The sequence below is a fragment of the Myxine glutinosa genome, chromosome 1 (assembly GCF_964187855.1).
Source record: "Myxine glutinosa chromosome 1, kmMyxGlut1.1, whole genome shotgun sequence".
Taxonomy (NCBI): domain Eukaryota; kingdom Metazoa; phylum Chordata; class Myxini; order Myxiniformes; family Myxinidae; genus Myxine; species Myxine glutinosa.
Window position 1 is genome coordinate 388,683,051 of NC_136261.1, and position 12,774 is coordinate 388,695,824.

General features: G+C 42.9%; 1 protein-coding gene and 1 long non-coding RNA gene across 4 annotated transcripts in view; one reads left to right on the forward strand and one right to left on the reverse strand.

Moving 5' to 3' along the window:
• LOC137416258 (uncharacterized) overlaps nt 1-9,693 on the forward strand; it is a 40,745-nt gene extending 31,052 nt beyond the window's left edge. Inside the window, exon 2 of the long non-coding RNA XR_013621877.1 lies at nt 7,163-9,693. This is a non-coding gene — a long non-coding RNA (uncharacterized LOC137416258). The remainder of the gene's footprint in view (nt 1-7,162) is intronic.
• LOC144889567 (NACHT, LRR and PYD domains-containing protein 3-like) overlaps nt 6,105-12,774 on the reverse strand; it is a 42,371-nt gene continuing 35,701 nt past the window's right edge. The window contains exons 10-13 of one of the 3 annotated variants that reach the window (XM_078770275.1): nt 12,014-12,097; nt 10,046-10,126; nt 7,579-7,640; nt 6,105-6,622 (exon numbers count right to left, since the gene is read on the reverse strand). In XM_078770275.1, coding sequence (XP_078626401.1) covers nt 7,595-7,640; nt 10,046-10,126; nt 12,014-12,097 — 211 coding nt within the window. In that variant the 3' untranslated portion in view covers nt 6,105-6,622; nt 7,579-7,594. Of the gene's footprint in view, nt 6,623-7,175; nt 7,317-7,578; nt 7,641-10,045; nt 10,127-10,675; nt 11,868-12,013; nt 12,098-12,774 lie in introns of those variants that run through there. The other 2 variants (XM_078770276.1, XM_078770277.1) reach the window with 2 other exon arrangements.

Sequence of the window (12,774 nt, forward strand, 5' to 3'; positions counted from 1 at the left end):
GTAAAATTTAATGTGCAGCATGTAAATCAAGATGTCCAAATGTCACACACGTCCATACCCGTGGGATTCCCATGGGTGACCCCACTAGTATATGTATATTACTATGATGTAAACCTTACTTAAACTCGAACTTGGGAAACCCAAGAGAACAACCAAATTATCCAAATCTGATTGTATAATTGTTACATGATGAGGTGTGGTGCCATGGTTACTTGATGAGTTGGGATATAATATATACATCATGAGTTATGGTACAATTGTTACATGATGAGGTATGGTACCATGGTTACTTGATGAGTTATGGTACAATGTACAGGTAGTAGACAAGAAAAAATAGAAATAATGAGCGATACCAAGTAAATGGGTAAATGAGGGATACCAAGTATATTGAAATCAATGGCTTCCACACAGGTGTGGGTCCACGTCTTCATTAAGCAAATAACATCCCAGCATGCTTCGGGTCATGTATAACGATGCTGCACAGACCTGATTGCCTATAATTATGGAAAGCATGGCTGCAAGAAGAGACCTCATTGACTTTGAAAGAGGGGTGATTGTTGGGCCATGTTTGACAGGACCTTAAGTGAGAAAGACAGCTCAACTTGCGGACGTTTCACGAGCAACGGTCTCTAAGGTAACGTCGGCATGGAACTTCAAAGGAAAGACATAAGCATCTGGAGATCTCGAGAGATCTTGGAGACGGTGGCAGGGGTTTTCGACGGTCCACACGGTCTCCACGTTTTTCAAAGTTAAGTCTGTTCACAATTGTATTTTGTCGAAACTGTATTTATCGTTCGGTGTGTGAACTTATAGTGTCCCCCTTGGAAGTTTCTCGGTGATTATCTTTCATAAATTAATCGTTTGTTTGCCGCGTCGCGAGCAGCCTCAGGCTTCCCCAGTCGAAGGTTGTTCCTTCGCTGTTTTGCTAGCTTTTTTGATTTCCCCTTCTCCACCAAGCTTCACCAAACATCTACTATTTGTCTAACGTTGTAACCCCCACCCCCCCCCAAAACAAACAAAAAAAAAAAAATAATAATTTTTCCCCTTTCTCCTCGTGTGCTTTTGCCTCTGCCCACGTGCGCTGTCTCGCCCCGCCCCCATTTTCCCCTTGCCTTCCACCTTTTGCCCTGTTCAAGTGACTCGTGGTCATCGCTCTAGGCGTCCTCTCCCCATTGGTATTTTTGTGAATATAAGATTGTTCTTCACAGTTCTGTTAAAATATGTTTCAACTATCCCTTTCAGTGTTTTATTCAGTGGTTTATTACAACACGCTGTTTTTCTTCTTATTTAAAAGGCTCCTTTCAATTTCCTCTTCAACTCATTCCATTTCAAAAAAATATTCAATCTCTTATGATTCCAAATCACTCCATGCTCTAAATTCTCATTCATTCCATCCCTCCTCCATCGTTCTTAAACGAATCGCTAACTTGAAAATCACAACAAACCCAATTTGTTATATATGTTCATCTTTCATTAATCATCCACTTTCTAAACTCCCCCCTTGCCCCTCCCCTTCAAATCTCCCCCCCAACCATCCCTCCCAAATTCTCCCTCCTCCCACCTCCTTCTCAAAGCTGCCTCCTCCCCACTTCCTCTCCCTCCTATGTCATACCTCCACCTCCCCCAACCTTCTAATTTCCTTTGCCCCCCTCAAACAAACTCTCACTGTGCCTCATTCCATCACCATCAAACCTTTCGTCCTCCTCATCCTTCCCTTTCTTGTAACTCTTCTGTAATCTCTGACACACTATCAACTGCTCTTCCTACATCCCTCTCTCACCCTTCATCTGACCCTACCCCTCCCCTCCCCTGTCCTGCACCCGATGCTCCCCCTCTCTCCTCACTAACGGTATGGACCTCAAACATCCGGGGCCTTCGCTCAAACCTGATTGATCTCTCCATTCAGGTTGCTTCTGAAAATCCAGACTTGAGCTGCTCAACAGAAACTTTCCTCCTTCAAGATGTCTCTGATTCCTTAATATCTCTTCCTGGTTACTCCCTCCTCCGGTGCGATAGACCTGATCCTCGTCCTGGTGGTGGGGTGGCTATCTTTATCAAAAACTCTCTTCCTCACTCTCCCTGCACTGCCCTCTCTCCACCCCACCCACAGGAGTACCTCTGGCTACGGCTTCCTCTCCGCTCCCACCTTTTGTTCATATGTGTTCTCTACCACCCTCCAAACAGTGATGACTCCATTTACATTTCTCTGTCGGACAACATGGACCAACTTCTATCAACTCATCCAAACTCTCTCTTCCTCATATGTGGCGACTTCAACTGTCATCATGCCAGCTGGCCGGGTGTGGGTTCATCTCTCACCAGCCATGGCACCTCAGCAAAGGACTTCTGCGATTCATTGGGACTGACACAATCTGTCAATTTCCCGACCCGGATCTCAGTCAATGGAGTATCTTCTCTTCTGGACTTGGTTATGACTAACTTCCCTGCAAATGTCTGCTGCTCTTCTTCTGCTCCAATCGGTTCTTCTGATCATGTGCTTGTTAAAGTGGACATCTCACTGGCCATTCTCAGAGAGCCTCCTCAGCGCCGACGAGTCTGGCATTTCACTCAGGCCGACTGGCACGGTCTGCAAGCAGCCATCAATCAACTGGACTGGTGTCCCATCTCTAATGCCTCTGACATCAATTCTTCCTGGGAATTCTTCCAAAGCAAACTGCTCTCTCTCATGCACAGATTTATCCCATCTCGTCTTCAGTTGTCTTACCCTTCCTCCCGTGCATGGTACACTGAATCTTGTGGTGAGGCAGTTGCCCTGAAACAACTTGCCTTTGCGTCTTGGAAGGCAAATCCAACTGAAGGCAATCTCAGTTCCTTCCACCAAGCTCGAAACAAGTGTGTTTCTACCCTCAGCAGTGCCAGAAAGCACTATCTCTCCACACTCAAGATTGAACTCTCAAACCTGTCTCCTTCCTCCAAATCCTGGTGGCATCTGGTCAAATCCGTTTCTGGTGTTTGTTCCCCCTCCATCCCCTCCCTTACCTCAAATGGCTACACAGTTGACACCGCACGTGACAAAGCCGAATGCCTCAACTCTGTGTTTGCCTCAAAATCTTGTGTCAAAAACCCATCTCTCTCTGTTCCCACCTTTCCCAGTCGAACCCAACTGCTCCTGGACTCTGTGTCCTTCTCTCCTGACAAGGTGGAGAAGTTTTTATCAAACCTCGACTCTGATTCTGCAAGTGGACCAGATGGCATCAGCCCTCGGGTCCTAAAATCCTGCTCTGCCGCTCTATCTCACCCTCTCTCTGTTCTTTTCACCCTCTCTTTTGCTCAAGGTCATCTGCCAGCATCTTGGAAATCAGCAAACATTACCGCTTTACACAAAAAAGGTGCAAAAACAGATCCTTGCAACTACAGACCAATCAGCCTGCTCCCAATTATCAGCAAAGTCATGGAATCCATCATTGCTTCAGATATCAAATCCTTCCTCTTCTCCAATGGCTTGATCTCTGATCATCAATTTGGATTCAGACCAGGTCATTCTACTCTGGACATGTTGCTTCTGCTGTCTCAACAATGGATGGAGGTCCTCAATGCCAAACAGGAAATCAGAGCTGTCTCACTTGACATATCACGTGCCTTCGATACGGTCTGGCACCCAGGTCTGCTCACCAAACTCACCTCCTATGGTATTCAGGGAAATCTCCACTCATGGCTTGCGGATTTCCTCTCTGGTCGTAGGCAACGTGTGGCCCTGAATGGATTTCTCTCATCTTCCCTTCCTGTTCTGGCTGGAGTTCCCCAAGGTAGTGTTCTGGGCCCTGTGCTATTTCTGGTCTTCATCAATGACCTCTCCGACTCTCTGGAAAATCCTCTCTATCTCTTTGCTGATGACTCCACTATCTGCCGCTCCATTCCTCATCCCTCAGATCGGCAGTCTGCAGCCTCCTCACTTTCTGCAGACCTGGACAAAATCACAGACTGGTCAAACAAGTGGAACATGTCTTTCAATCCTGACAAATCTCACACTCTTACAAAGTCTCTCCGAAAGGACCGACTGGACAACCCTCATCTAATTTCTCAACAATCCTCTCCAAGAAGTTCTGTCGCTCAAGCTTTTGGGTCTCACTATCTGCCATGATCTTTCTTGGGAAAACCACATTTCCAAGCTGGCCTCCAAAGCCAGTCGCCGACTGGGCATCCTCTGTCGTGCGAAGTCCTTCTTTGGCACACCTGAGCTCCTCACCACATACAAGGCTTTCATCCGCAGCTCAATGGAATACTGTTCCCCCCTCTGGGCTGGTGCTCTTGCCTCACACCTTGCTCGGCTTCACGCTGTTGAGGCCAAAGCTTTCAGAATCATTGGAATCTCCTGCGATGTAGTCAACTCCGAGGGCCTTTCACTCACTCACCGCAGGCAGGTTGGTAGTCTTTCTGTCTTCTACCGACTCCTCTCTGGCCTTGCTCCCCCAGCTCTCTCTGTGCTCTGTCCCCCCAATATTCCTTCAGGTCGCACAAGATCTGCCTGCAACCCTCTTATGGTTAAACTGCCAAAGTCTAGGCTCTCTGCTCACCTTCACTCTTTCATTCCCCTTTTCTCCCGCCTCTGGAACAAACTCCCCCACTCACTTCAATCCCACTCCTCCCTCCAGGTCTTTAAAACAGCTGTTCACCACCATCTCTTATCTTCCCCCATCGAAAACCTTGATCTTTTCTACCCCCGGTAATTCACCCCAGAGTCCTTGCAGTGTTCATATGTTTTATGCCTCTCCAACCTCCCCCCCAAGTCCTCCCGATGTCCCTGCTCTCAAATGTTGTGTTTGTGTCCTTCCCCCTCTCTCCCTATCTTGTCTGCCGCTCCCCTTGTTTTTTGTGTTTTGTGTGTCGGTTTGTCTTTTTGTGTGATTAATGTTAGCTCTTTCACGAGCCTCGATCTTGTATACAAAAAAAAAAAAAAAGCAAAAAAAAAGCAAAGGGGCAGAAGCGAATACTCCAGGATTGTGATATCCCTGCATTAATTTGAAGTTCAAGGCAAAGCAGGTGAGCAACTGCATATCAATTGACGGTAAATTTCAACCTGGGATGCAAGCAGCCAGTTTCATCAAAAACGGTCCACCGAGAACTACACAGAGCGGGATACCATTGTCGGGTTGCACAGCACAAACCACTCATCACACTTGGCAGTGCACGTTTTGCGAGCCCAGTGGTACAAAGAGCACAAGCAATCAACTAACAAGCAGTGAAGAAATGTGATATGGTCAGATGAATCATCCTTCACCATGTTCTCGACAAATGGACGAGTGCACGTGTGGCGCCAACCTAAGGAACTCGAGAATCCTGAGTGCTTGGTTTCAACATTGAAGGGTACTGGTGGTTCTTTAATGTTGTGGGGCACATTTTCCTGGCATTGTTTGGATGTAGTAATTCTGTTAGAATGCAAGGTCAATGCCAATCGCTACTTAATGGTTCCGAGTGATCATCTTATTGCAGATCACTCCATATTGCAGCATTTCTTTCCTATCGGGAGCGATATCTTACAGGATGACAATGCCCCCATCTACACATCACATGTGGTCGCCCAATGGTTTGATGAACAGGACACTGACGTTTCAGACATTCACCCCTCTTTTAACTGGAGGAAAGGTTAACGCTTGAAAATTTAGATTTTACTTGCTTCAGACAGTGGTTAAATTGTTTTCCCATGGTGGTTCAATTGGCTTCCCACGGTGGTTCAATTGGTTTCCCAACTGACTGATGTCATCCATATGTCATGGCCTTCTCTGTCACCAGATCTGAATCCAATGAAGCATTTATTGGATATTCTGGAATGACACATGAGATAGCGTTTTCCATCTCCATTAAAGTGGTGTGAGTTGATTGACTTTATCGTGAAAGAATGGTGCCGCATCCCTCCTGCAGAATTCCAGACGCTGGTGGACTCTATGCCACAGCGCATACAGGCCGTACTGGCCACACGTGGTGAACCAACACCCTATTAAGTGACTTTAAATTGGTGTTTCTTTGTGCACAAGCTGTATATATCATGAGTTATGGTCTAATGTTTACATGAAGAGTTATGGGACAATGTATAAATCACTAGTTATGGGACAATGTATAAATCATGAATTATGAAACCACATTACTTATGGACCTTGGTACTCGTTGTGGTTTTATTTAATCTTCCAGATATTCCTAAGATCCTCCAACATGTATCAGCGATTGAAGTTGAAGCAATGTATAACATCACTGGGGAATTAAAATATACGGTATAAACAAATTGTTTTTACCCCAAAGATTAAAAAAAAAAATCCTTAAAATCTACACAAATCTTGCTGCTTTATCCGGATTACCATATTTTCCAGTGTATTAACTGCGACCGTGTATTAACCGCACCCTTCTTTTTCATCCCCCAAAAAATAATAATAATAATAATAATATTTCTTGTCACCGGCGAAGCTTGATGATGTGGGATTGGAAGTGAATCGTCTTTTCAGCCATGTCATCGGGTACATGTTAGTAGATGTGTGTGTGTCGTCAAACCGACAGCATATGGTGTGCCATGACACTGTAGGTCCATTATGGGCTGGTCCTGAAGTCCCCAATGTCATCGTCAATCGCTAAGCTCCTCGCCTTCAGCCTGAGAGCAGGTGTTGTGCAAGTGCTGTAAATAAAAAACCTGTAAATTAAAACTAAAAATTTCCCATTATACATAAGAGACAGAGGTTAGGGGGAGTGCTGCCTCAATCCTCAACTTATTGTCCTATTTTACATCCAATTTTACTTCAACAGTGATGGCCTTCCTCTGTCTTTCGCTCGCGCTACCAACCTTGCTACTCCACGGACGCTTTCCAGTCATGATTGCAAGGGTTATGCATGTTATAGCAGCACAATTCACATGCAAAATGGGAAACACCTCACTACATGCACAACGCTAACATGGAGGGTTTCTGGAAACAGATGGAGGGGAAGGCGAGAGAGAGGGAAGGCAATCTAGCCGGAATCCAGGTGTTATTGCGAACATGTTTTCATGTCGTTTCATGCAAAAATTTAATTGCAGTGTTATCCAAAACCATTTCTTTACCTCCATTAATCCACCCTCAACCCAACTCCTTAAAATCCATTTTCTTTCCTGAAAGTCATTGTAGTGTCCATCTTGTTTATCCCATGTACCCCGCCCCAACCCTCTCTCTCTCTTCCACAGATCTCCCGATGTTCCTGTTCTCTACTGTTGTTGCGATTCCCCCAGATGGACATTATATGGGCGTCCAGTCTGCCAGCATTCATTGGTGGACGATAAAGATCCCATGGTGTCCTTCGTGAAGAGGAAGCGAGCACCATGGCCAAATTCCAAATTCCTGCCATAAACAACAGAGGGCATTGCATCACCAGCACAGCCATTCCCTCAGCCAATGACGCCACATCACAGCCTTGTGCTGCATACATATGAAAAAGATCCCCCCACACCAAAACAAATCAAAATTATTTTATCCCCCCCCTCCTCTCCTTTCCCCCACCCTTTGCAATCTACTTTCATTACATTGACGAGACATTGCTCATTCTCACCCTACTTATTTTAATTACACAAAACATACACTACCCGCTCCCCTTCACACTCACCGCGATAGAACCATTTTCACTTGTTTATGAAATTATCGAGGCTTGGATCATTTCCACGCACACTGAAGAAGAGAAGGGGTTAAAATTAAACAAATAAACAAAACGGTGAATGAATGAAATGAATGATAAGTTTCTATTTACTTATCAGAATGATGTTGTAATCAAAATGGATGAATCAGCAGAACGTTGATTGAAGTATGCTAACTCCGGGAGAGAAGAAAAGAGAAACTGACGTTTCAGACATTCACCCCTCTTTTACTCTGGAGAGGGATAACGCTTGAAAAGTCAGATTTTACTTGCTTCAGACAGTGGTTAAATTGTTTTCCCACGGTGGTTCAATTGGCTTCCCACGGTGGTTCAATTGGCTTCCCAAAGTAGTTAAATTGTTTTCTCATGGTGCTTAAAATTTTTTAACCAGTGATTAAATTATTTAAAATTGTTTTTGTTTTCCCACGGTGGTTAAATTGTTAAATTGTTTTTAAATAACTTCAAATAACCTTTTCAGAACTAGAAAGCATCTGAAAATGCAACGCCTGCCCGTCTCTGCTTTGTATTCAGACTTCTTGTGTATGCTATATATGATGAAAACAGCTAATAAAATACAAAACATTGACGATTTTAGGCGATCTTGACCTTTTGACCTCAAAAGCAATATGCTTCAGTGAATCAACATGGAAACCCTGCTCAAATTTGAAGTTAATCAAATAAAAATTTATGCTTTTATGCAACCTTGACCTTTGACCTTTTGATCTAAAAAAAAAAAATCAGCTTCTAGCTTTTGATTGGTGAACCAATTCAGTAATCCAATGTGCAAATTCTTAAAATTTCAGGTCAATTGCATGAAAATTTACGATTTTATGTGATGTTGACCTTTGACCTTTGACCTTTGGACAAAATTATTAATTTGCCTTCTCCATATCATCATAATAAAGCTTTGTTGAGAATTTTATAACAAGGTTCACATGGCTAAAAAAAAAGTTACGGCCCAGACAGACACACACAAAAGTCATTGCAAACCTCGTCTCCCGCTACATGGAGGATGGGCTAACACGTTGAAGGTCACGTGACCGATAATAGTACAACTTTCCTTTCCATGAGACATTTTTTCCCACGATGGTTAAATTGACTTCAACAGTGGTCAAATTGTTTCCCACCATGGTTAAATTGCTCTCCCACAGTGGTTAAATTATTTTCCCACAGAGTGAATATATCAAGATATTCCAACATCACCCTTATGTTACAGATTCGTCACTTCCGTTGTTGTGGTTTTCATCCACTGTAAACATTTTTGATTCCATGTACATACTATTATTGTTGTCGTTTAAGGTAAATAGAGATTACTATTTTCAAAAGGTAAAAAGTTAATGTTTTAAATGAAACCGGAACCGGACGACGACGAAGAGGAAGAGAAGGTGGAGCTAGTGAGTCGGACAAGAAGCCGAGCTGCTTCAAGGTCCTGAGCGAACGTTGGCGAGCGGGTCACGTGTGAACTTTGGGTTTCCCGGGAAAGGGATTCCTGCGACAGAGTTGTCATCACTGTGACAGATAAACCTGCGTGACAGGTTTTGCGGTTGATTCCGGAGAGAATCATCGGAATGCCGTTATGCCACAAGAACAGAAATCGGCCATTTTTACCTCGCGCAGGATTTGCGCATCGCTCAAGGTTTTTCGCCTCGCTTTAACCATTGTCACTGCCTCCAGACGTTAATCTGGTGTGTGTATGTAACGATTGTAACGTGGCTTTTGAGTGGGAAATCTGCGGTTCGCCGATCGGGAGCCGTGGAACGTCCATACCCGAGGGTGTGATTTCCCAGTCACCTTGAGGGCGCCTTTGCACAGCTTTGGCAGTGGGACTGACTGTCATCCGAATGGGATTCTGGTCTCGATTAGACATCATTCTGATGATTACTGGAGCGGATCGACTTTGGCTTGATGCCGGAATAGAGACATTGGGGAATGTTCTTCTTTTCGCTCACTTGGAGCACAGTGAGTTATAGTGTACAAACCTGATGGTACCATTATAGGAAATATATATTGGTTGTACAATTGATTACTGTGGTTGTTGTACTGTTATTCTTGTGTGATCTTAATACAATACTTGTTCGTTGGTAACAATTGGTGTGGTTTCACCATTGATCTTTGACATACAGAATAACACATCTTTCTGCCGTGACTCCTCTCGGGGTTCGGAGGTATTAGTAACTGTCCCTATTCACCCGTAAAACGGGGTGAATAGGGACAGCCATAAAAATCCTATTTATTCCTATTTATCCCATATATGGGGTTAATAGGAACTATAAGTTGCTTTAAAAAAAAAACAAGATAACACTTTCAACCCAAATATCAACAAATCAGTATGGTTATCAATTTTCAGCGAAAAAAGCTTCCGAACTTTTTTTCAGTTTGTGTCCCTATTCACCTTGATGTCCCTATTCGCCTCATTTCACAGTAACAGTTCAAAACTCACTCAAGTTTCTCCAAGTTGAGGATGTTCTTCAGGTCCCTCAGAACAGGCCCAGACTTGGTACTCAAGTTACATCCATATAACCTGTGAGGAGATAAAACTAGGGGTGAAACAAAAAACCGTCAGCATAAAGTTGTAAATAAACGAGTTATATTAGAAGGTTCTTTGTTCCAGGTTAAAGGATAAAATAACCTGAAAATGAACAGGTTGAAGGTCACATGACTGATAACAATAGAAAGTCCCTTTCCATGAGACATTGTCTCCTGGATCGTGGAAACAGACATAAACAAAACATCTCATGGTACAGGTTGAAGTTACATTTAATAGGGGGGAGAGGAAGAGTGCAAAAGTTTGGGGATGAAAACAGAAGTTTGCGGTGAATTCAGATCTTCAGTTTCCTCTTCATGTTTAATCAAATTAAACGAATTACCTTTCACTGCCGTGCCAGAACAGTGGTTGGGGGTTGAAGTGAACACAGGAGATGTGGAAGTGAGGGAGGGGTGGGGGGATGTATTGAAATGATACCAAGTTTAATAACTACCAGCATGGAAGAGGGGTGCATCATGAAGCATGTCCTCTCATGTTAAGGATCGTCGTTTATCATATGACGAGTAAAAAGCCCATCAAGAATCACGGGTTGGAACAGTTTATTCGACGGTGCAGCCTCGTGAGCATGCCAAAGTCTGAAGCCTCGGCCTAGTGTCAGGTGTGCTTATATCTTCTTTATTTATTCGACAACATATGGATGTAAATGAACACTCGGTTTACTCTACATACATTGCACATCATGTGCAGCAAATTTCACCTCCCTGCACATTGTATTTATTGTTATTTTTAAAAAACGCTTCTGTACACCACCCTTGAGGCTCGGTTTGCAAGACACCGTCTACACCTCCAATAGAAGAGATTACTCTTTTCTGGAAAATGTTTTTTGAGTTTCTTTTATCCTCAAAAGTAGACCATAGTGAACACACATTCATGTTAAAAGATTGCCCTTTAAAACCAACCCTCATGAAGAGGACAGACATCTGTACAAACACACAAGCCGACATTGTGGTGTGTATGGTAGATACATGAAATACACTTTTAGTTTCTCATGAAACAATATCCAAGCATAGATAACGAGATTTTAAATAATATCTGAACCCCCTTACAAACAGGGGGAACAAATGGATGTTTAAAAAACGAATGGCGAATTATAAAATTAATGAATAATGAGAAATTTAATACGTACGAACATTTTAATGAATCTGTTCGGAATGGTCGTGATACGATTATTTATAAAACATTGAGGGTGTGACACAGACATGACGGTCCAAAGTGACTCATCAGTTGGTTTATTGGTTTTCTAACGAAGATCAATTTTCCCCAAACCTTCGGCTTGCACCAACCTGTCCCCTCTCTGCAGGTGCATCATGTGCACCACGTGGCATGATCACCTCAATTTGACACCATAGGTCGAATATCGGTGTTCAAACGGGGTAAATGGATCATGCCATGATGGGTTTGAACCCAAACGGATCCACAGACGTTATGTTGAGGGTTCTGGTACACCATAATGTATTCTTCTTCTTCACCATTACAACGTCACTCTTCACTTTAACTCATTGACCAGGACGAACAAACATTGATCAACTGATCTGAGTTCAGATTATTCATCCCTTTTCACATTTACTAATGTTCACTACAAGAGAATGTATCAATGAATGTTCAGAATGTACCCGTTTATCCTTCATCGAGTAGTTTGTCATTAACCGTTCCTCATTCCCGCTTCATTCACCCCAATGATCCGCTACACAAGACAGGCGAAGCCTTTCATTCCCATCTATGAACACAAGCAAAACACAAAGTTCAAGGAAGGGATAATTATGGAGGTCAGGGCTCACCTGGAGAACATCAGGTACACAATCAGGCCGGAATTATGACGTCATTATGTTTTGATTTCCCAAAACAAATCCCATGCCCACTCACGCGAGGGTTTGCAACTTTGTTTGGGATTTCAAGCCTTCCATCAATCCATCCAATCCTTCATCACCGATGGGATTCGAACTCAAACTGATGGTAAAGGAGGGAAAGAGAACACCCTGAGGTTATCATTCCATTAACAACATGGAGAACTTTGGGAATACTTTCACCATTTCAATAGTTATGTTTATAAATCACTTCAACACCATATAATTATGGGATTATAACCCAGTCCCTCTCAATACACAATTATATAATTATAGGATTATAACCCAGTCCCTCTCAATAAACAATTATATAATTATGGGATTATAACCCAGTCCCTCTCAATAAACAATTATATAATTATGGGATTATAACCCAGTCCCTCTCCATAAATAACGATATAATTATGGGATAATATCCCAGTCCCTCTCCATAAACAACTATATAATTATGGGATTATAACCCAGTCCCTCTCCATAAACAACTTTATAATTATGGGATTATAACCCAGTCCCTCTCCATATTCAACTATATAATTATGGGATAATAACCCAGTCCCTCTCCATAAACAACTATATAATTATGGGATTATAACCCAGTCCCTCTCCATAAATAACTATACAATTATGGGATTATAACCCAGTCCCTCTCCATAAACAACTATATAATTATGGGATAATAACCCAGTCCCTCTCCATAAACAACTATATAATTATGGGATTATAACCCAGTCCCTCTCCATAAATAACTATACAATTATGGGATTATAACCCAGTCCCTCT